Below are 23,029 nucleotides of genomic sequence, written 5' to 3' on the forward strand. Positions count from 1 at the left end.
GTCTTACATCAGACAGATGAATCCTCAATGTCCATAGTAGAGCTCCGCTCTCTCAGGTCTGTGGGCACACAGACTGTGCTATGTCCAGCACACAGGCTCTCCAGCCTAGATATGGTCTCTGTGTGCTGTTCAGGACGTCTCTCCCCACTTGGAACCGTCCAACACACAGGCCACTCTGCAGTGTCCAGCCAGGACACATGGAAGTCTGTCCACACTCGCAGACTCCCCAACACTCACACCATGTGCTACACACACCTCCTTTACATAGGTGTTACCACACCCAGGTACCTGTCACATGGCCAGTCAGGTGAGCGTGACATCACCACAGGTCCTTAACCCCTTCACCCCCAAGGGTGGTTTGCACATTAATGACCGGGCCAATTTTTACAATTCTGACCACTGTCCCTTTATGAGGCTATTACTCTGGAACGCTTTGACGGATCTTGGCGATTCTGACATTATTTTCTCGTGACATATTGTACTTCATGTTAGTGGTAACATTTATTCAATATAACTTGCGTTTATTTATGAAAAAAATGGAAATTTGGCGAAAATTTTGAAAATTTCGCAATTTTCCAACTTTGAATTTTTATGCCCTTAAATCACAGACATATCTCATGCAAAATACTTAATAAGTAACATTTCCCACATGTCTACTTTACATCAGCACAATTTTGGAACCAAAATTTTTTTTTTGTTAGGGAGTTATAAGGGTTAAAAGTTGACCAGAAATTTCTCATTTTTACAACACCATTTTTTTTTAGGGACCACATCTCATTTGAAGTCATTTTGAGGGGTCTATTGTTGTGAATAGCACTTCCCTAAGGGCCGACTTTTCAATCTGTCTGTGCCAGAGCATGCCGCTATGCGGAGTTATGTAAAGGAGTCTTTGGAGAAGGGGCATATTCGCCCGTCTTCATCACCGTTGGGAGCGGGGTTCTTTTTTGTTGCCAAGAAGGATGGCTCCCTGAGACCTTGTATAGATTATCGCCTTCTCAATAAGATCACGGTCAAATTTCAGTACCCTTTACCTTTGCTATCTGATTTGTTTGCTCGGATTAAGGGGGCTAGTTGGTTTACTAAGATTGACCTTCGAGGGGCGTATAATCTTGTGCGCATTAAACAGGGTGATGAATGGAAAACAGCATTTAATACGCCCGAAGGCCATTTCGAATACCTGGTGATGCCATTCGGGCTCTCAAATGCTCCATCTGTGTTTCAGTCCTTTATGCATGATATCTTCCGGAATTATCTGGATAAATTCATGATCGTATATTTGGATGATATTTTGGTTTTTTCCAATGACTGGGAGTCTCATGTGAAGCAGGTCAGGATGGTATTTCAGATCCTTCGTGATAATGCTTTATTTGTGAAGGGGTCTAAGTGCCTCTTTGGAGTTCAGAAGGTTTCTTTTTTGGGTTTCATTTTTTCTCCCTCGGCTATTGAAATGGACCCTGTTAAGGTCCAGGCCATTCATAATTGGACTCAACCCACGTCTGTGAAGAGCCTTCAGAAATTTTTGGGCTTTGCTAATTTTTATCGCCGCTTCATTGCTAATTTTTCCAGTGTGGTTAAGCCTTTGACCGATTTGACGAAGAAAGTCGCTGAAGTGATGAATTGGTCCTCTGCGGCTGTTGAGGCCTTTCAGGAGCTTAAACGTCGTTTTACTTCTGCCCCTGTGTTGCGTCAGCCAGATGTTTCTCTCCCTTTTCAGGTTGAGGTTGACGCTTCTGAGATTGGGGCAGGGGCTGTTTTGTCTCAGAGAAGTTCTGATGGCTCTTTGATGAAACCATGTGCTTTCTTCTCTAGAACGTTTTCGCCTGCTGAGCGTAATTATGATGTCGGCAATCGGGAATTGTTGGCTATGAAGTGGGCATTTGAGGAGTGGCGACATTGGCTTGAGGGAGCCAAGCATCACGTTGTGGTCTTGACCGATCATAAGAATTTGATTTACCTCGAGTCTGCCAAGCGGTTGAATCCTAGACAGGCTCGATGGTCTCTGTTTTTTCTCTCGTTTTGATTTTGTGGTCTCGTATCTTCCGGGATCTAAGAATGTGAAGGCTGATGCCCTTTCTAGGAGTTTTTTGCCTGATTCTCCGGGAGTCCTTGAGCCGGCTGGTATTCTCAAGGAGGGGGTGATTCTTTCTGCCATCTCCCCTGATTTGCGGCGGGTGCTTCAGGAGTTTCAGGCGGATAAACCTGACCGCTGTCCAGTGGGGAAACTGTTTGTTCCAGATAGATGGACTAGCAAGGTAATTTCTGAGGTTCATTGCTCAGTGTTGGCTGGTCATCCTGGGATTTTTGGTACCAGAGATTTGGTTGCTAGGTCCTTCTGGTGGCCTTCCTTGTCGCGGGATGTGCGCTCTTTTGTGCAGTCCTGTGGGACTTGTGCTCAGGCCAAGCCTTGCTGTTCCCGTGCCAGTGGGTTGCTTTTGCCCTTGCCTATCCCTGAGAGGCCCTGTACGCATATTTCCATGGATTTTATTTCTGATCTTCCTGTGTCTCAGAAGATGTCTGTCATCTGGGTGGTTTGTGACCGGTTTTCTAAGATGGTCCATTTGGTACCTTTGCCTAAGTTGCCTTCCTCCTCTGATTTGGTTCCATTATTTTTTCAGAATGTAGTTCGTTTGCATGGCATTCCGGAGAATATTGTGTCTGACAGAGGTTCCCAGTTTGTTTCTAGGTTTTGGCAGTACTTTTGTGCTAGAATGGGCATTGATTTGTCTTTCTTCAGCATTTCATCCTCAGATCCTCAGACAAATGGCCAAACGGAGCGAACCAATTAGACCTTGGAAACCTATTTGAGATGCTTTGTGTCTGCTGATCAGGATGATTGGGTGACCTTCTTGCCGTTGGCTGAGTTTGCCCTTAATAATCGGGCTAGTTCTGCTACTTTGGTTTCGCCTTTCTTTTGTAACTTTGGTTTTCATCCTCGTTTTTCTTCAGGGCAGGTTGAGCCTTCTGACTGTCCTGGTGTGGATTCTGTGGTGGACAGGTTGCAGCAGATTTGGACTCATGTGGAGAATTTGACGTTGTCTCAGGAAAAGGCTCAACGTTTTGCTAACCGTCGTCGGTGTGTTGGTCCCCGGCTTCGTGTTGGGGATTTGGTCTGGTTGTCTTCTCGTCATGTTCCTATGAAGGTTTCTTCCCCTAAGTTCAAGCCTCGCTTTATTGGTCCTTATAAGATTTCTGAAATTATCAATCCGGTGTCTTTTCGTTTGGCCCTTCCAGCTTCTTTTTCCATTCATAATGTGTTCCATAGATCCTTGTTGCGGAGATATGTGGCGCCCATGGTTCCCTCCGTTGATCCTCCTGCTCCGGTGTTGGTTGAGGGGGAGTTGGAATATGTGGTGGAGAAGATTTTGGATTCTCGTTTTTCGAGGCGTAAGCTTCAGTATCTGGTCAAGTGGAAGGGTTATGGCCAGGAGGATAATTCTTGGGTTGTTGCCTCTGATGTCCATGCTGCCGATCTGGTTCGTGCTTTTCACTTGGCTCGTCCTGATCGGCCTGGGGGCTCTGGTGAGGGTTCGGTGACCCCTCCTCAAGGGGCGGTACTGTTGTGAATAGCACTTTTGTGAGTTCTGCCCTTGAGTTCCCTCTGATGGTTGCAAGTGGAACTGCTGCTTCTTGGGTTTAGCTTTAGCAGCTGTGTTCACTTATCGCCTCTGCTCACTCTGCTATTTAGCCTGGCTCTGGACTTCAGTTCATGCCAGCTGTCAATGTCTCAGGATTGGATCCAGTTTTCTCCTAGGATATTTCTCATGGCCTGTCCATTTCAGCAAAAGATAAGTTCTTGCTAGTTCTTGTTTTGTCCATTTGCTTTGGACTTTTTGCTCAGCTCATGTTATGTTTCTTTTGTCCAGCTTGTCATTATGATATATTCAGGCTAGCTGGAAGCTCTGGGAAGCAGATTTGCCTCTCCACACCGTGAGTCGGTGTGGAGTTCATTTTTGTATTATCTGCGTGGATTTTTAGCTTTTAATACTGACCGCACAGTATCTTTCCCTATTTCTGTCTATCCAGACTAGAATTGGCCTCCTTTGCTAAAATCTGTTTTCATTTCTGTGTATGTAATTTCCCTCTCCACTAACAGTCAATATATGTGGGGGGCTATCTTTCCTTTTGGGGAATTTCTCTGAGGCAAGATAGTTTTCTGTTTCATCTTTAGGGGTAGTTAGTTCTTAGGCTGTGACGAGGCGTCTAGGGAGAGATAGGAATGCTCCACGGCTATTTCTAGTGTTGGCGTTAGGATTAGGGTTGCGGTCAGTAAAGTTACCACCTTCTCAGAGCTTGTCCCATGTTTCGTTTTAACCACCAGGTCATATCAGTGTGGCTCCTTAACCACCAGGTCATAACAGTCTATATGATAGAAAATACCCAATTGTGACACCATTCTTAAAACTGCACCCCTCAAGGTGCTCAAAACCACATTCAAGAAGTTTATTAACCCTTCAGGTGTTTCACAGGAATTTTTGGAATGTTTAAATAAAAATGAACATTTAACTTTTTTTCACACAAAATTTATTTCAGCTCCAATTTGTTTTATTTTCCCAAGGGTAAGAGAAGAAATTGGACCCCAAAAAAGTTGTACAATTTGTCCTGAGTACGCTGATACCCCATATGTGGGTGTAAACCATTGTTTGGGCGCATGGCAGAACTTGGAAGGGAAGGAGTGCCATTTGACTTTTCAATGCAAAATTGACTGGAATTGAGATGGGACGCCATGTTGTGTTTGGAGAGCCCCTGATGTGCCTAAACATTGAAACCTCCTACAAGTGACACCATTTTGGAAAGTAGACCCCCTAAGGAACTTATCTAGATGTGTGGTGAGCACTTTGACCCACCAAGTGCTTCACAGAAGTTTATAATGCAGAGCCTAAAAATAAAAAATCATATTTTTTCACAAAAATTATCTTTTTGCCCCCAATTTTTTATTTTCCCAAGGGTAAGAGAAGAAATTGGACCCCCAAAAATGTTGTGCAATTTGTCCTGAGTACGCTGATACCCCATATGTGGGTGTAAACCATTGTTTGGGCGCATGGCAGAGCTTGGAAGGGAAGGAGCGCCATTTGACTTTTCAATGCAAAATTGACTGGAATTGAGATGGGACGCCATGTTGCGTTTGGAGAGCCCCTGATGTGCTTAAACATTCAAACCCCCCACAAGTGACACCATTTTGGAAATTAGACCCCAAAAGGAACTTATCTAGATGTGTTTTGAGAGCTTTGAACCCCCAAGTGTTTCACTACAGATTATAACGCAGAGCCGTGAAAATAAAAATTCTTTTTTTTTCCACAAAAATGATTTTTTAGCCCCCAGTTTTGTATTTTCACAAGGGTAACAGGATAAATTAGACCCCAAAAGTTGTTGTCCAATTTGTCCTGAGTATGCTGATACCCCATATGTGGGGGGATCCACTGTTTGGGTGCATGACAGAGCTCGGAAGGGAAGGAGCGCCATTTGGAATGCAGACTTAAATGGATTGGTCTGCAGGCATCACGTTGCATTTGCAGAGCCCCTGATGTACCCAAACAGTACAAACCCCCCACAAGTGACCCCATATTGGAAACTAGACCTCCCAAGGAACTTATCTAGATGTGTTGTGAGAACTTTGAACCCCCAAGTGTATCACTACAGTTTACAATGCAGGGCCGTAAAAATAAAAAATCCTTTTTTCCCACAAAAATGATTTTTAACCCCCCAAATTTTTATTTTCCCAAGGACAACAAGAGAACTTGGACCCCAGAAGTTGTTGTCCAATTTGTCCCGAGTACGCTGATACCCCATATGTTGGGGTAAACCCCTTTTTGGGCACACGGGAGAGCTCGGAAGGGAAGGAGCACTGTTTTACTTTTTCAACGCAGAATTGGCTGGAATTGAGATCGGATGCCATGTCGCGTTTGGAGAGCCCCTGATGTGCCTGAACAGTGGAAACTCCCCAATTCTACCTGAAACCCTAATCCAAACACACCCCTAACCCTAATGCCAACGGTAACCCTAACCACACCCCTAGCCCTGATACACCAGGATTGCTTTCATCTTACAGACTGGGATGTGTTGCTTGGGACAATGGATGAGTATACAAATGTTAATGAAGTGGTTGGTAGAGTGACTGACTACATTAACTTCTGCACTGATATGTTGGTGCCTGCTAAAAAGATTAGGTGTTTTGCAAATAACAAGCCATGGATAACAAAAGAATTGAAGCATTTGCTCAACAGGAAAAAAAAGGCATTTAAACTAGGTGACAAAGAGGAAATTAAATTTATACAGCATGAACTGAAGCATAAAATAAAGGAGGCCCAGGAAGCCTTCAGAATTAAACTTGAAAAGAAACTGTCCCACAATAATACCAGGGAGGTTTGGACAGGAATGAAATTACTGACTGGGCTTAAGGTGAGGCCTGAACATGATGGAGGAATACTGGACAAGGCTAATGAGATGAACGAGTATTTCAACAGGTTTAGCAATACATGTGTACTGCCAACTGATAGTGGATGGGGATTGGGTGCAAATTCTGCAACATCGATATTGGAGGATGAGCAGACTAATTTTAGAGTATCCGAAAATGATGTGAGGAGGCAGTTTAAGTCACTTAACATTGGTAAAGCTGCAGGACCTGATGGACTCCGCTCACGTGTCTTTAAAGTGTGTGCAGACCAGCTGTGTACTGTCTTTACACGCCTATTTAATGGAAGTATACAAACACAGAGGGTACCTGTGTTGTGGAAAACTTCCTGTCTGGTGCCGGTATTCAAGACTTCTTCTCCTGCAACCCTAAATGACTATCGTCCTGTAGCCTTAACATCTCACGCTATGAAGGCCTTGGAAAGATTAGTGCTTGCTCACTTAAGACCAAGGGTCAGTGCTTTTATCGATCCCCTTCAGTTTGCCTACCGACATAGATTGGGGGTGGATGATGCTATTCTTTCTCTGTTACATAGTGTACATTCATTTCTGGAGACTGACGGAACCACTGTGCGAGCGATGTTCTTCGATTTCTCAAGTGCATTTAACTCCCTGCAGCCACTTTTACTACACAAAAAGATGACTGATATGAAGGTTGAGGAGGGGATGAGAAATTGGATAACTGACTACCTATCAGATCGGCCACAGTTTGTACAGATGGGAGCAGTTGTGTCAAGCAGATTATTGAGCAGTGTAGGTGCCCCCCAGGGAACGGGGCTTGCGCCCTTTCTTTTCACTCTGTATACTTCAGACTGTCAGTATAAATCTGAACTTTGCCACCTTCAAAAATTTTCAGATGACTCCGTGGTTGTGGGATGCATTAGGGGAGACCAGGGGGATGAGGAATACAGAAGGGTGGTGTCGAATTTCGTGGATTGGTGCAATGGTAACTATCTACAACTAAATGTTAAGAAAACTAAGGAGTTGGTGGCCAACTATAGCAGGATAAAGATGGAATGCTTACCGATCACTATTGCTGGGCAGGAGGTAGAGCAGGTGGAGAGTTACAAATATTTTGGGGTCCATTTGGATAGCAAACTGGACTGGAGATGCCACTCAGAGACTGTCTACAAGAAGGGGATGAGCAGACTGTATTTCCTAAGGAAACTGAGGTCTTTTAATGTGTGTAGCAAAATGTTAGAAATGTTCTACCAATCTGTAGTGGCAAGTACCATCTTTTTTGCAATCACATGCTGGGGTAGTAGTGTGCGGGCCTCTGATGCTAATAAGCTGAATAAGATCATCAAGAAGGCAAGTTCTGCTGTTGGCTGCAATCTGGACTCTTTTGAGGAGGTAGTGGAGAGAAGAACTCTGAAAAAGTGTATGGCAATTATGAACAATAATGCACATCCATTATATGAGCTATTCATGAGACAGAAGAGCACCTTCAGTAACCGGCTAATACTTCTGAGGTGTAAGAGGGAAAAATATAGGAAATCGTTTGTGCCGACTGCCATGGGAATGTACAATAATAACATTAGGGTTAAACCACCAAGGTGAATGTCTACTTTATTTCTCTACATTTCAGTTCACTCGTTGTGTATGTCCTATTCTAATGTATAATGTTCTTCTGTCAACTCACTGTCATGTCAACTATGTAATTCTTTTATGATTTAAGTTGTGCTGCTGTGATACTATAATTTCCCATGGAATCAATAAAGTGTATCGTATTGTATCGTACACCCATAATTCTAATCCCAACCCTAATCCCAACCGTAAATGTAATCCAAACCCTAACTTTAGCCCCAACCCTAACCCTAACTTTAGCCCCAACCCTAACCCTAACTTTACCTCCAACCCTAACCCTAGCCCTAACCCTAACTTTAGCCCCAACCCTAACCCTAACCCTAGCCCTAATGGGAAAATGGAAATAAATACATTTTTTTAATTTTATTTTTCCCTAACTAAGGGGGTGATGAAGGGGGGTTTGATTTACTTTTATAGTGTTTTTTATATCGGATTTTTATGATTGGCAGCTGTCACACACTAAAAGACGCTTTTTATAGCAAAAAAGTTTTTGCGTCTCCACATTTTGAGACCTATAATTTTTCCACATTTTGGTCTACAGTGTCATGTGAGGTCTTGTTTTTTGCGGAACGAGTTGACGTTTTTATTGGTAACATTTTCGGACACGTGACAGTTTTTGATCACTTTTTATTCTGATTTTTGTGAGGCAGAATGACCAAAAACCAGCTATTCATGAATTTCTTTTGGGAGAGGCGTTTATATCGTTCCACGTTTGGTAAAATTGATAAAGCAGTTGTATTCTTCGGGTCAGTACGATTACAGTGATACCTCATTTATATCATTTTTTTATGTTTTGGCGCTTTTATACGATAAAAGCTATTTTATAGAAAAAAATTATTATTTTGGTATCGCTTTATTCTCAGGACTATAACTTTTTTATTTTTTTGCTGATGATGCTGTATGGCAGCTCGTTTTTTGCGGGACAAGATGACGTTTTCAGCGGTACCATGGTTATTTATATCTGTCTTTTTGATCGCGTGTTATTCCACTTTTTGTTTGGCGGTATGATAATAAAGCGTTGTTTTTGGCCTCGTTTTTTTTTGTTTGTTTGTTTCTTTTTCTTACGGTGTTTACTGAAGGGGTTAACTAGTGGGGCAATTTTATAGGTGGGTCGTTACGGATGCGGCGATACTAAATATGTGTACTTTTATTGTTTTGTTTTTTTTATTTAGGTAAAGAAATGTATTTATGGGAATAATATTTTTTTTATTATTTATTTAGGGATTTTTTTTTTTTTTTACACGTGGAAATTTTTTTTTTTACTTTGTCCCGGGGGGGGGGGACATAAGAGATCGATGATCTGACAGTTTGCACAGCACTCTGTCAGATCACCGATCTCACTTAGAGTGCTGCAGGCTTACCAGCGTCTGCACTGAGCAGGCACTCGGTAAGCCACCTCCTTCCCTGTAGGACCCAGATGCCGCGGCCATCTTGGATCCGGGACCTGCAGCGAGGAAGGAGGTAGGAGACCCTCCGAGCAACGCGATCACATCGCGTTGCTCCGGGGGTCTCAGGGAAGCCCGCAGGGAGCCCCCTCCCTGCGCGATGCTTACCTGTACCGCCGGTACACTGCGATCATGTTTGATCGCGGTGTGCCGGGGGTTAATGTGCCGGGGGCGGTCCGTGACTGCTCCTGGCACATAGTGCCGGATGTCAGCTGCGATATGCAGCTGACACTCGGCCGCGCTCCCCCCGTGAGCGCGGCTGATCGCGTATGACGTACTATCCCATCGGTGGTCATACGGGCCCACCCCACCTCGACGGAATAGTACGTCAGATGTCAGAAAGGGGTTAAACACAAAACCATCTTAGGTGTTCAGATACACCTCTTTGGGTGGGTTTGTAGGTGACTGGACCCACTTATCTCTCCAATCACCTGGAAGCTTTCCCAATGTAACCAAATCCCTCAGCAGTAGATCTGCTTGAGCAAAACATACCCAGGCTTCCATCACAGAGCCACCCACCTCTGCGATACATACCGCCCATTAATCACATGACCAGTCGCTATGCCACATTGGGTAAACCACTGTTTGGGCACATGGCAGAGCTCAGAAGGGATAGCCATATTGGAGAAATTTTGCTGGAATTGTTTGTGGGTGACATGTCACATTGTCAGAGCCCCTGAGATGCCAGAACAGTACAAGCCCCCAAAAGTGACTGCATTTTACAAAATACTTCCCTGAATGAATTCTTCTAGTGGTGCAGTGAGCATACTGACACCACAGCTGTTCCATAGAAAATGATACCATTGGGCAGTGAAGAAAAAATAATTACATTTTAACCACTAAAATTTTGTTTTAACCCCAGATTTTACATTGGAAAATCGGTAGATAGGTAAATGTTCACTACACCCATAGATGAATTCGCAGAGGGTGTCATTTCCAATTCTCAGAGGGGTGTCATTTCCAAAATGGGGTCACTTCAGGGGAGATTCTGCTGTTAGGGAACTTTGGAGAGCCGCAAAGTGCCAGAACAACAGAATCCCCCTGAAGTGACCCCATTTTGGAAATGACACCCCTCTGGGAATTCATCTATGGATATAGTGACCATTTTCACTATACCGATGATTTCCAGAAACACCTAGTGGAAGTTTTAGAGCAAAAATTGCAAAAAATTCTTTGTAGTGCCCAATATATTGTGCCCAGCTTGTGTCTCTGGAGACATCCCCCCACCTACCCCTGGAAATTGTTAAGTCAGCTCTACTCAGGTGTGTCTGTCACTAAATAAACCAAATGCTTGAATGTCAAAACAGATTAAAAACGTGGTTCTGTGTGGAAGATTGTAAATCAGTCATGGAGGCATAAGGCCGGCAATGATGGGCATTGTGGGCAATAATAGCGGGTATCATGCCTCATTCCTCTCTTGAAACATACACGACATCTTCTCTGGGGGTTCTTTCTTGTTTCAGTTGCTGGAATGAGTGCAATAAAATGTCCCTCAGTGAGTCTTCTGAGATCTTCAGATTCTAAAGGATTGGCGGGGACAACATTTTCAAAAACAAGAATTTCAATGACCTTTTCCTGATAATCAAGGAAAGTATCTGCATTTCCGGCTTTTTTGTATAACACAAAAGAATTATATGTGGCCACCTGAAACAAATAAATGACTAGCTTTTTATACCAGGTATATGATTTTCTTGATACCCGGTATGGCTGTAGAATGTGATCTGCAAGGTCCACACCCCCCATATATTTGTTGTAGTCAATGACAGACACAGGTTTTGGAGTAGTGGAGTAGTAGTTCGTCTGCAGTGACCCTTGTGGCCTCTGTCTGGATTGAGCTCAGAATAAAAATATATTTTTTATCCTTATACTTAAGGGCAAGCAGACCTCCATTGCGTAAAGTCCCTGACTGCCTCTTTCGGACTTTTCATTGACTAATGATTGTGGAAACCCCTGACGGTTTTTGCGAATGGTCCCACAAGCCCCATGTTATGTTCAACCAGACTTTAAATAGCCTATTTGTAAAAATGGAGTCATCAGCTCCTAAACATTTTTACCAGATGTCCATCCTGGAGGGTTTAGTTGTCTATCTTTCCCCTCATAAATGCAAAAAGCTGATGTGTATCTGGTTGAACTGTCGCACATTTTATAGCTCTTTATTCCGAACCTTGCCCTCTTAGAAGGAATAAATTGCTTGAGGTGCACTCTTCCTTTGAATTTTACAAGGGACTCATCAATGGAAATGTTTAATGTTGGGGTATAAATCTGGGAAATGCTACATCAAGAGGCAAAGCCCCTTGGACATTGGTGTGCGCCAAATCACAAGCACTAAGGACAGCGCTAGTACTGGGCATTGTTCCCTGAGTTGGAGATATTTCTCCAGAAGCGCTATTTGTCTTTCTTGTTGTACTGGTCCTTGTGTGTGAGGATGGACCAAAATCCCTGCTCATTTCTTAGCTATCCACATCGCCACGTGGCACTGCACTTTCTTCGCTGTCAGACCATAAAAGTGCAAAAGCCTCCTCTGCACTATAATACTGATGGGCCATTTTACACTTTTTTTTTTCCCCGGAAATAGAAAACTCTGACGTGACCCGACTGACTGAGGTGACCAAATTATTGGGGAGACAATTGAGAGAAGCCTAATTGTTTAGCCTAACCCTAACTTTAGAATAAACCCTAACTCTAACTTTAGCCTAACAGTAACCTTAACTTTAGCCTAACAGTAACCCTAACTTTAGCCTAACAGTATCCATATCTCTAACCCTAACAGCAACCCTAACCCTAACTTTAGCCTAACGGTAACCTTAACTTTATCCCCAACACTAACCCTAACGATAGCACTAACCCTAAAGGTACCGTCACACTCAACGAGATCGCCAACGATCCGTGACGTTGCAGTGACCTGGATAGCGATCTCGATGTGTTTGACACGCAGCAGCGATCTGGATCCCGCTGTGATGTCGCTGGTCGGAGCTAGAGGTCCAGAACTTTATTTCGTCGCTGGATCACCCGCTGTCATCGCTGGATCGGCGTGTGTGACGCCGATCCAGCGATGTGTTCACTGATAACCAGGGTAAACATCGGGTTACTAAGCGCAGGGCCACGCTTAGTAACCCAATATTTACCCTGGTTACCATTGTAAAAGTAAAAAAAACAAAAAACAGTACATACTCACTCACCTTCTGATGTCTGCACGTCCCCCGGCGTCAGCTTCCCCTGCACTGACTGTCAGCGCCGGCCGGCCGTAAAGCAGAAGCAGAGCACAGCGGTGACGTCAACGCTGTGCTCTACTTTACGGCCGCCGGCGCTGACACAGTGCAGGGGATGCTGACGCCGGGGGACGTGCAGACATCAGAAAGTGAGTATGTGTTTTTGTTTTTTTTTTACTTTTACAATGGTAACCAGGGTAAATATCGGGTTACTAAGCGTGGCCCTGCGCTTAGTAACCCGATGTTTACCCTGGTAGCCCAGGGACTTCGGCATCGTTGAAGACAGTTTCAACAATGCCGAAGTCCTTCCCCTAATCGTTGGTCGCTGGAGAGAGCGGTCTGTGTGACAGCTCCCCAGTGACCACACAACGACTTACCAACGATCACGATCGCTGGTCGTGAACGTTGGTAAGTCGTTTAGTGTAACGGTACCTTAACCTGCCTTATCTGTTTTTGTTACTTTATAACAAGATCACTGACTGACACAGCTGTTGCCAGTAGCATTTGAAACGATGTTTCTCTAATCTCTCACTGACAGGAGATCTGAGGAGAAACAGCGTTTTTATGAGGCAGATCGCCCAGGAAAGTAAGTTGCTACAACAAACTTTCCAAGTGATTTCGCTCATTGGCTGGTGTGACGATGACGTCATCAGGACCTGAACCAAGGTCTTGATGAGGTTAGGGGTCACAGGAAGTGTTGCTAGCGCCGACGTTTATCTACTGTTGGCGGTCATGAAGCGGTTAAGTTAAGGGTACCATCATTTCTGTACAGGCCTACTTCATCAGTTTTATTTTTTTTAAACTCTGTGGAAGCATGGTTGAAAAGCAATGTCTGACTTTCATTTGTTCATTTTAATAGATTTTTGATTTATTATTACTTTTGTCAGATTCAAGTTATTTCTGTGACAATTGTGGGTTTTTCTGTCATTAAACGAGGGGTACCAACAATTTTGACCACGTATGTAGGAGGAATGAATATTTTGACTCCACAGCCACTTTCTGGAAATTAGCACGAAGTGGATGTTGGAGAGTGAAACTTAAACATTTGCTATTTTATTACTCAGCACATAGTGCCCAGATTGTGCTCCAGGAGACACACACCATAAATTAAGTGGATTCTTATCACTATAATATTGCTAAATACAGGGATCCTAAATGTTGTTTGAGAACACTGCAAGACTTAGAAGTGAGAGCGGATTTTGCTGGATTGGTTTATAGAAACTTTGTTGCTTGTCAACAGCCTTTGAGCCACTAATAGTGTGGGAATCTCTGTTTTTCCATTGACAGATGATGAACCTGAGTGGGGACTTGTTTTTTGTGAGATGAGAATTGGTATTATTTTTGCCTACATAACATTGATTGGTTTCTTTTTATTCAATATTTGGGAAGCAGAATGAACAAACAGTTGAACACCATGCACTACTGGTTCATCCAACAAGGTTTTCTATTAGACTGTGAACTGTCATTGTCTTGGTAAATAATTAAAGTTTTTTTTTACATAGCTTGCCATTTTTATGGACAGTTTAAGTAGAAATGTTCAAAAATATTAAACTCAAGGATATGTTAGTAAAAAAAATTTTTTATCTTAGCAGATGACTGTACCAAGAGATCAGAGGGACAGCTGACATCTTCAATTTTTAAATCTGATGATCTTGAGATCCTACAAGATACAACTGAAGTGATTGCTGTTACTCCATATATATCATCATCCATTCACAGCAAAGATCTGTCATCTGATCCTATGAAACAGGTCCCATCTTCTGATTCATTATTGACTACTAAGGAAAATCAAAGTCACAAAAGAGGCATTAAAAAACAAACTGCTCCTAAAGCAAATAAGTCAGTTTCATGTTCAGAATGTGGGAAATGTTTTAACAAGAAATGTCATCTTGTTAAGCACCAAAGAACTCACACAGGGGAGAAGCCTTTTTCATGTTTAAAATGTGGAAAATGTTTTAATCAGAAATGGCATCTTGTTCGACACAAAATAACTCACACAGGGGAGAAGCCTTTTTCATGTTCAGAATGTGGGAAATGTTTTAAATGGAAATCAGATTTGGTTAATCACCATAGAACTCACACAGGGGAGAAGCCTTATTCATGTTCAGAATGTGGGAAATGTTTTACCTTCAGAGTCAGTCTTGTTAGTCACCAGAGAACTCACACAGGGGAGAAGCCTTTTTCATGTTCAGAATGTGGGAAATGTTTTAAATGGAAATCAGATTTGGTTAATCACCATAGAACTCACACAGGGGAGAAGCCTTATTCCTGTTCAGAATGTGGGAAATGTTTTACCTTCAAAGAGAGTCTTGTTAGTCACCAGAGAACTCACACAGGGGAGAAGCCTTTTTCTTGTTCAAAATGTGGGAAATGTTTTAACCAGAAAGGGAATCTTGTTACACACCAAAAAACTCACACAGGGGAGAAGCCTTTTTCATGTTCAGAATGTGGGAAATGTTTTAACCGGAAACGGAATCTTGTTACACACCAAATAACTCACACAGGGGAGAAGCCTTTTTCCTGTTCAGAATGTGGGAAATGTTTTATCCAGAAATCATGTCTGGTTAGTCACCAGAGAACTCATACAGGGGAGAAGCCTTTTTCCTGTTCAGAATGTGGGAAATGTTTTAACCGTAAAGGGAATCTTGTTAGTCACCAGAGAACTCACACAGGGGAGAAGCCTTTTTCCTGTTCAGAATGTGGGAAATGTTTTAAATGGAAACCGCTTCTTGTTAAACATCAGTGCAGTCACACAGAGGAGAAAACTTTTACATTTTCTTAACGTGGGAAATATTTAACTTGGAAATCAACTGTTAATAAACATCAGAGATGTCACATAGGGGAGAAGCCTTTTTTATGTTCATAATGTTGCAATAGTTTTAACCAAAATTGAATCTTCTTAACCCTAATGTTCTGTTCGGGTCATAGTGACCCGAAAAGACTTTTGCGGCCCTGTAGATTTTTTTCTGTAAGTCTATAAAACTTGAGACTCCTTGACTTTCCCTCATTTGGGGGGACCTACCTATGAGTATTTTTTTTTTTTTTTCTTTCATTTACTTTTTGCTACACGCAAAAAGTTACACTTGTTGTGTTCGGGTATGACCCGACATCGTTTTTTACAGCTGTGAGGCCATATTTTCAGTGAAATAAAGGAGTTATAACCTCAGTTGGGTCTATATATTGCATCTACTATTGTATATCAATTGATTTATTTCCTAAATTATTTCAATGGGGTCGTACACGCACTCTACCGGGGGTATGCATTGAGATCTGCGCACCATAAAAATGGCTTTATATTGATTATTTTTGGTGCGCAGTCTATTCTAAAATGTAGAGTGCATCCGGAGAGATCACTAGGTGTGCACTACACGTGTATATTATGCGCAGAGCGGACTGCTCAGAACGCGCTGTCTAAGACGTTTTTTTTTTGTAAAGCTGAGCTGTAAAGTCTTGCAAATAATTTTTTTTTGCTAAGTAAGTCTGTCTTCCTGGCTTATCTGCTTGTTTTCAGAAGGGTTCTTATCTTCTCTGCTCTTATCAGTACACATGTTTTGTTTTTTACAAAATATGTGTAGTTTTCTATTTTCGTTTTGCTCATTGATCTGTTTTTTCAGAATAAAAACAAAAAAAAAAAGATTTCTAGTTCATTTTTCTTTTTTTTTTTTACTACCAAACATGTTCACAAACAGTCTAGTAAGCAAAAAGTATTAAAAAAAATGGAGTTAGTGTCTAAAATCAAGGTTTAATAAGCCGGGTCATAGTGACCCGGAACACTACAAGTGTATAGTAAATGCGAACAAAACAGCAGGGTTAAATGGGTTGTCCCCTGTCATTCCTCATGTTTGCTAACAAAAGGATAAAACTAAACTTTATTAATTCCAAATGTAAAACTATACCCATAATTCACCCCCTGAAGGTTATTCAGTAGGTGACTAATAGAAAAAACATGTACCCTACAGTTGAGTATATAGGGTGAGGTGACCTATACACACTCGCTGTCCAAGTCTCTCCTTTCTACGGGTTTCATCATCCTCACCAAAAGCGATTCCTCAGGAGACTATTTAATATTGACCTATATTCATGTAAGACTAGACAAAAAACTAAAGTCATGTATCATGTTATCCGAAACAGTCAGAAAACCAGCCACATATTGGCAGACCTTAGGGTACCGTTACACTAAACGATTTACCAACGATCACGACCAGCGATCCGTGATCGTTGGTAAGTCGTTGTGTGGTCGCTGTGTGGTGGTTGCCACACAATGTCAATAAATCATAAGTCACTGCGGGGCTGGGAATCAAAAGCAGGGCGGCCGCGCAGGCGCAGTCAGCTGGGCTGCATATGAGGAAAGACGGGCAGCGCTCACTGCGCCTGCACCAGGCAGGAGAAAAGAGCGCAGGCTATTTTCAAAACAGCGGTGAGGAGGAGCCTCAAGAAGATGTGAGTGACAGCTGTGTGGCGTCTAAAGCAGGGGGGAAACGCCGGCCTCCTTGACTGAAGACCAGGTATTTCTGACAAATTAAAAAAAAGGATTATTTCTCTAGTTACAGCACCAGAACTAAAAGAGCTACCTTGTCAGAATGCAGCATTACTGCTGCACAAGGTGGCTCTTTTAGTTTGAAACGACTTGGGGGGGGTGACAGGTTCCCTTTAAGTAGCGGCTCACGTGACCTACAGCAGCAGGAATCCGGTGGCTGACACTGCGCACTACTGAAGAGCAATGAATACCGCTGTGCTCTGCTTGTGACGTCCCTGCCATGTGCTGCTTACAAGCATAAAGCAGCTGCTGGTATCGGAGCAGGACGCTGCGAGGGAGCGCCGGGTAGGTGAGTGTCATGTTTTGTTTTTTTCTTATGTTTTCTGATGGGGTCATGCAGACCATATATACCAGGGGCCATATATACCAGGATAGGGGATATTAAGTACAGAGTTGACCACATTTTTTGCTTCTATTTTTTTTTTGTATAATTTCCTCCTCTAAAACAGGTGCATCTTATAGTCCAAAAAATACGGTTTATATATCTTTTTTTTCGCAGCGAACTCATTGCTCATGTTTGGCCTCATTAAAATAAAAACACTCATACTCCGCTGGCGGCCGGCTCCACTCCAGCGGTGTCGACTCACTGTCCCAGGGCTTACGTGAGGTTGTTACATCACACGAGCCCTGTACCCGATCAGCAGCAGCTTCACTGATCCTTCGGACGTATTGAACATGAACAGGAAGCCATGGCCGTGGCTGCTCTCTGCCTCATGATGCTTGATTTGTCCAAACGTGGAGACAGTGACGTCAGCGCTGATTGGACACAGGGCTCACATGATGTAAAAACCTCAGAAGAGCCCCAAGCGCCAGCACCAATGAAACGGCAACACCGTGGGAGGTTTGTATGAGGATTTTTATTTTAACAGGACCAAACATGAGGAATGAGAAGGCCTTGTCCAACTAGTTGACAACCTTTTTAAACATCAAAAATCCCACACAGGAAAAATCCATTATTATACCTAGATTGTGAGAAATGAATTACAGGAAAATCGTTTTTTGTTGACCTTCAAAAATAACTGACTGGGAGAACCTACAGTGCCTTGCGAAAATATTCGGCCCCCTTGAACTCTTCAACCTTTTCCCACATATCAGGCTTCAAACATAAAGATACCAAATGTAATTTTTTGGTGAAGAATCAACAACAAGTGGAACACATTTGTGAAGTTGAACGAAATGTATTGGTTATTTTAAATTTTTGTGGAAATTCAAAAACTGAAAAGTGGGGAGTGCAATATTATTCGGCCCCTTTAACGTAATACTTGCAGTTTTCAACTCTTTCCACATATTCTCAGTTGGATTAAGGTCTGGACTTTGACTTGGCCATTCTAACACCTGGATACGTTTATTTGCAAACCATTCCATTGTAGATTTTGTTTTATGTTTGGGATCATTGTCTTGTTGGAAGACAAATCTCCGTCCCAGTCTCAGGTCTTTTGCAGACTCCAGGTTTTCTTCAAGAATGGTCCTGTATTTGGCTCCATCCATCTTCCCATCAATTTTAACCATCTTCCCTGACCCTGCTGAAGAAAAGCAGACCCAAACCATGATGCTGCCACCACCATGTTTGACAGTGGGTATGGTGTGTTAAGGGTGATGAGCTGTGTTGCATTTAAGCCAAACATATTGTTTGGCATTGTTGCCAAAAAGTTCGATTTTGCTTTCACCTGACCAGAGCACCTTCTTCCACATGTTTGGTGTGTCTCCCATGTGGCTTGTTGCAAACCTTAAATGACACTTTGTATGGATATCTTTGAGAAATGGCTTTCTTCTTGCCACTCTTCCATAAAGGCTAGATTTGTGCAGTGTACGACTGACTGTTGTCCTATGGACAGACTGTCCCACCTCAGCTGTAGATCTCTGCAGTTCATCCAGAGTGATCATGGGCCTCTTGGCTGCATCTCTGATCAGTCTTCTCCATGTTTGAGATGAAAGTTTAGAGGGACAGCCGGGTCTTGGTAGATTTGCAGTGGTATGATACGCCTTCCATTTCAATATGATCACTTGCACACTGATCCTTGCGATGTTTAAAGTTTTGGAATTCATTTTGTATCCGGCTTAAAACTTCTCCACAACAGTATCACAGACCTGCCTGTTGTGATCCTTGATCTTCATGATGCTCTCGGTGCTTCAAACAGAACCCTGAGACTGTCACAGAGCAGGTGCATTTATACGGAGACTTGATTACACACAGGTGGATTATATTTATCATCATTAGGCATTTAGGACAACATTTGATCATTCAGAGATCCACAATGAACTACTGGAGTAAGTTTGCTGCTCTAAAAGTAAAGGGGCCGAAAAATATTGCACACCCCACTTTTCAGTTTTTAAATTTCTACCAAAATTTAAAATTACTAGTGATGAGCGAGTGTACTCCTTGCTCGATATTTCCCAAGCACGCTCGGGTGACCTCCGAGTATTTGACTGCTCGGAAATTTAGTTTATCACGGCAGCTAAATGATTTACAGCTAATTGCCAGCTTGATTACATGTGGGGATTCCCTATCAACCAGGCAACCCCCACAAGTACTCAGCCTAGCTAATAGCTGTAAATCATTTAGCTGCCGCAATGAAAACTAAATCTCTGAGCAGTCATACATACTCGGAGGTCACCCAAGCGTGCTCAGGAAATCTCGAGCAACGAGTATACCCGCACATCACTAAAAATAACCAATACATTTTGTTCAACTTCACAATTGTATTCCACTTGTTGATTCTTCACCAAAAATTTACATTTGGTATCTTTATGTTTGAAGCATGATATGTGGGAAAAGGTTGAAAAGTTCCAGGGGGCCAAATACTTTCGCAAGGCACTGTAAATATATTATTGACAAATTGTCCAAAAGCATGATGCCCGTGGCGTGCTTTTAAGTTGAGAATATTATATGGGAGTTTTATAGGATAAACCAAATACCAACAGAAAATAAATGACCCAAAACAAACATCAGTTAAAATAACTCCTCTTCATTAGGTAAAGTATAAAAGAATTGCGCCATTTTCCGATACCTGTCGCATTTCCATTTTTCATGATCTTGGGTTGGGTGAGGGCTTATTTTTTGCGTGCCGAGCTGATATTTTTAATACCATTTTGGTGCAGATTCATTTTTTTGATCGCCCGTTATGGCATTTTAATGCAATGTGGCAATGACCAAAAAAACCTAATTGTGGCGTTTTTTTTTTTTTTTCTCGCTACGCGATTGGGTTAGTTCTTTTATATTGATAGATCAAGCAATTCTGACTGTTGCGATAACAAATATGCAGATGTTTGAATTTTTTTATTTTATTTTGAATTGGGCTTAAGGGGGTGATTTGAACTTTTATATTTTTTTTTTATATTTTTAAAACCTTTTTTGTTTACTTTTGGCATTGTGAAGACATACAGCATTGTATCCTAATTAACCAGATGACTATTTTTAACAAACGAAGAATACTAGAATGTTATCTGTATGTTGACTTGCAAATTAAGTGTTGATTTCTGGTTAGTCAAGAAAGCAGACTTTTGTTTGTGTACGCCAGCAATATTGACTTTTATTGTGGTTTATCCTTGATTACTAGTGATGTTTGCTGATATGCTAAATATGTATTGTATTATTGAGCTAGCTTGTTGACTTCTAAACCAGAGAAGGAAAAACTGCAAATAGTTTAAATAATCAAGTAATGCTACTTGATCTCGTCTCCATTCTTACCCTTTATGTAAACACTGAATGAGAGACACTTGTTAAAAAAATAGGTTACATGCCTCTGTATAAAAAGACCAGAGAGAGAAACAGCCAGAGAGATTCTGCCAAGACATCCATGCATCTCAAAAGGACCAGAGACAGAACAACAGCCATTTTACATCATGGCTCCATTACGAGGGACACGGCTCTATCATTCTATAGGAAACAACCTAGGGGTTTTCAGCCTCGGTTGGAAGAATACAGATCTGCTCCATTAACCATCGCTGAACCATGGATACGTTTGGAGAAGCCAGGTTGTGATCCTCAGATCAACTGGCCTTGTACCTTGTATGGACTCAATAGACTGTCATCTTCCTACACTTGTCGCTACCTCCTCTCTGTGTGTGTGCCACAGGTGGAGTAACCGACCCTGGAATATGAAGCTAGGTTGTGATCCTCAGATCAACTGGCCTTGTATGGACTGTCATCTTCCTACGCTTGTCGTTACCTCCTCTCTGTGTGTGTGCCACAGGTGAGGTTGTGTCCTTGGAAGATCTGTAGTCACAGCTGGTATTATCCAGGAGAGTCAGCGGAAGGGTGAGACTCTAATGTGCACCATCTTGGGTACTGTGCTGGGACTGTTCTACATGTTATCTGCCTGTTTTATGGTTCAATAAAGCTATGCCACACTGTTTTACCCTCACCCTGTGTTGCCTGAGTAGCGTTTTGCCCATGTTAAAAGGAGAGCAGGAGTTTGGCGAGATGGTCCATGGTCCCTGCGTTTTCGACTAGTGGGTGGCGCTCATAGCAATCCGGCAGTGACAACCATAGACTTCAAGGGGAGACCTCTGGTTGTCATGCCAACCCATCAATGACCCGCGATCATGTGACTGGGTCACTGATGGGCGGGATTTCCGGCGCTCTTGTTGACATGTACCAGAAAAGATGTGGCTCAGCACTACCCAGTGCCCACATCAGCCCACATCAAAGGAAAGTAGTCCAACATCGGCGTGCATTTCCACCTGATGTTGGAAAGGGGTTAAAGGGGATTGTTTTTACAGAGACATAAGTGGTAATCAATCATGTATACATACATATATGTATGTGTGTATGAAGCCACGCCCACTCCACATAGCCACACTCATTCCACACGCAAAGCCCCGTATAACAAATATCTAATATATATAACTAATCTAATATATACACTGCTCAAAAAAATAAAGGGAACACTAAAATCGCACATCCTAGATATCACTGACTGAAATATTCCAGTTGTAAATCTTTATTCATTATATAGTGACCTCCCTACAATGCCTGGGCATGCTCCTGATGAGGCGGCGGATGGTCTCCAGAGGGATCTCCAAGACCTTTACTAAATTATCCACCAATTCTTGGACAGTCTGGTGCAACGTGACATTGGTGGATGGAGCAAGATATGATGTCCCAGATGTGTTCAAATGGATTCAGGTCTGGGGAACGGACGAGCCAGTCCATAGCTTCAATGCCTTCATCTTGCAGGAACTGCTGACACACTCCAGCCACGTGAGGTCTGGCATTTTCCTGCATTAGGCGGAACCCACGGCCAACCGCACCATCATACGGTCTCAAAAGGGGTCTGAGGATCTCATCTCGGTACCTAATGGCAGTTGGGCTACCTCTGGTGAGCATATGGAGGGCTGTGCAGCCATCCAAAGAAATGCCAACCCACATCATTACTGACCCACTGCCAAAACGGTCATGCTGAACGATATTGCAGGCAGCAGATTGCTCACCACGGCGTCTCCAGACTCTGTCATGTCTCTCACATTTGCTCAGTGTGAACCTGCTTTCATCTGTGAAGAGCACAGGGTGCCAGTGGCAAATTTGCCAATCCTGGTGTTCTGTGGCAAATGCTAAGCGTCCTGCACGGTGTTGGGCTGTGAGCACAACCCCCATCTGTGGACTCAGACCATCCTCTTGGAGTCGGTTTCTAACCTTTTGTGCAGACACATGCACATTTGTGGCCTGCTGGAGGTCATTTTGCGGGGCTCTGGCAGTGCCCCTCCTGTTCCTCCTTGCATAAAGGCCGAGGTAGCGGTCCTGCTGCTGGGTTGTTGCCCTCCTATGGCCCCCTCTACGTGTCCTGGTGTACTGGCCTGTCTCCTGGTAGCGCCTCCAGCCTCTGGACACTACGCTAACAGAC

The 23,029-nt window shown here is 42.9% G+C and overlaps 1 protein-coding gene across 1 annotated transcript in view; it reads left to right on the plus strand.

The window, feature by feature from the left end:
• The window catches only part of LOC143766877 (uncharacterized), a 40,937-nt gene extending 24,082 nt beyond the window's left edge, over window positions 1-16,855 (plus strand). Inside the window, exon 7 of the mRNA XM_077254875.1 lies at window positions 14,242-16,855. Coding sequence (XP_077110990.1) covers window positions 14,242-15,431 — 1,190 coding nt within the window. The 3' untranslated portion in view covers window positions 15,432-16,855. The remainder of the gene's footprint in view (window positions 1-14,241) is intronic.
• The last annotated feature ends 6,174 nt before the right edge of the window (window positions 16,856-23,029 follow it).

Source organism: Ranitomeya variabilis, chromosome 4 (assembly GCF_051348905.1).
Source record: "Ranitomeya variabilis isolate aRanVar5 chromosome 4, aRanVar5.hap1, whole genome shotgun sequence".
NCBI classification, from domain to species: Eukaryota; Metazoa; Chordata; class Amphibia; order Anura; family Dendrobatidae; genus Ranitomeya; species Ranitomeya variabilis.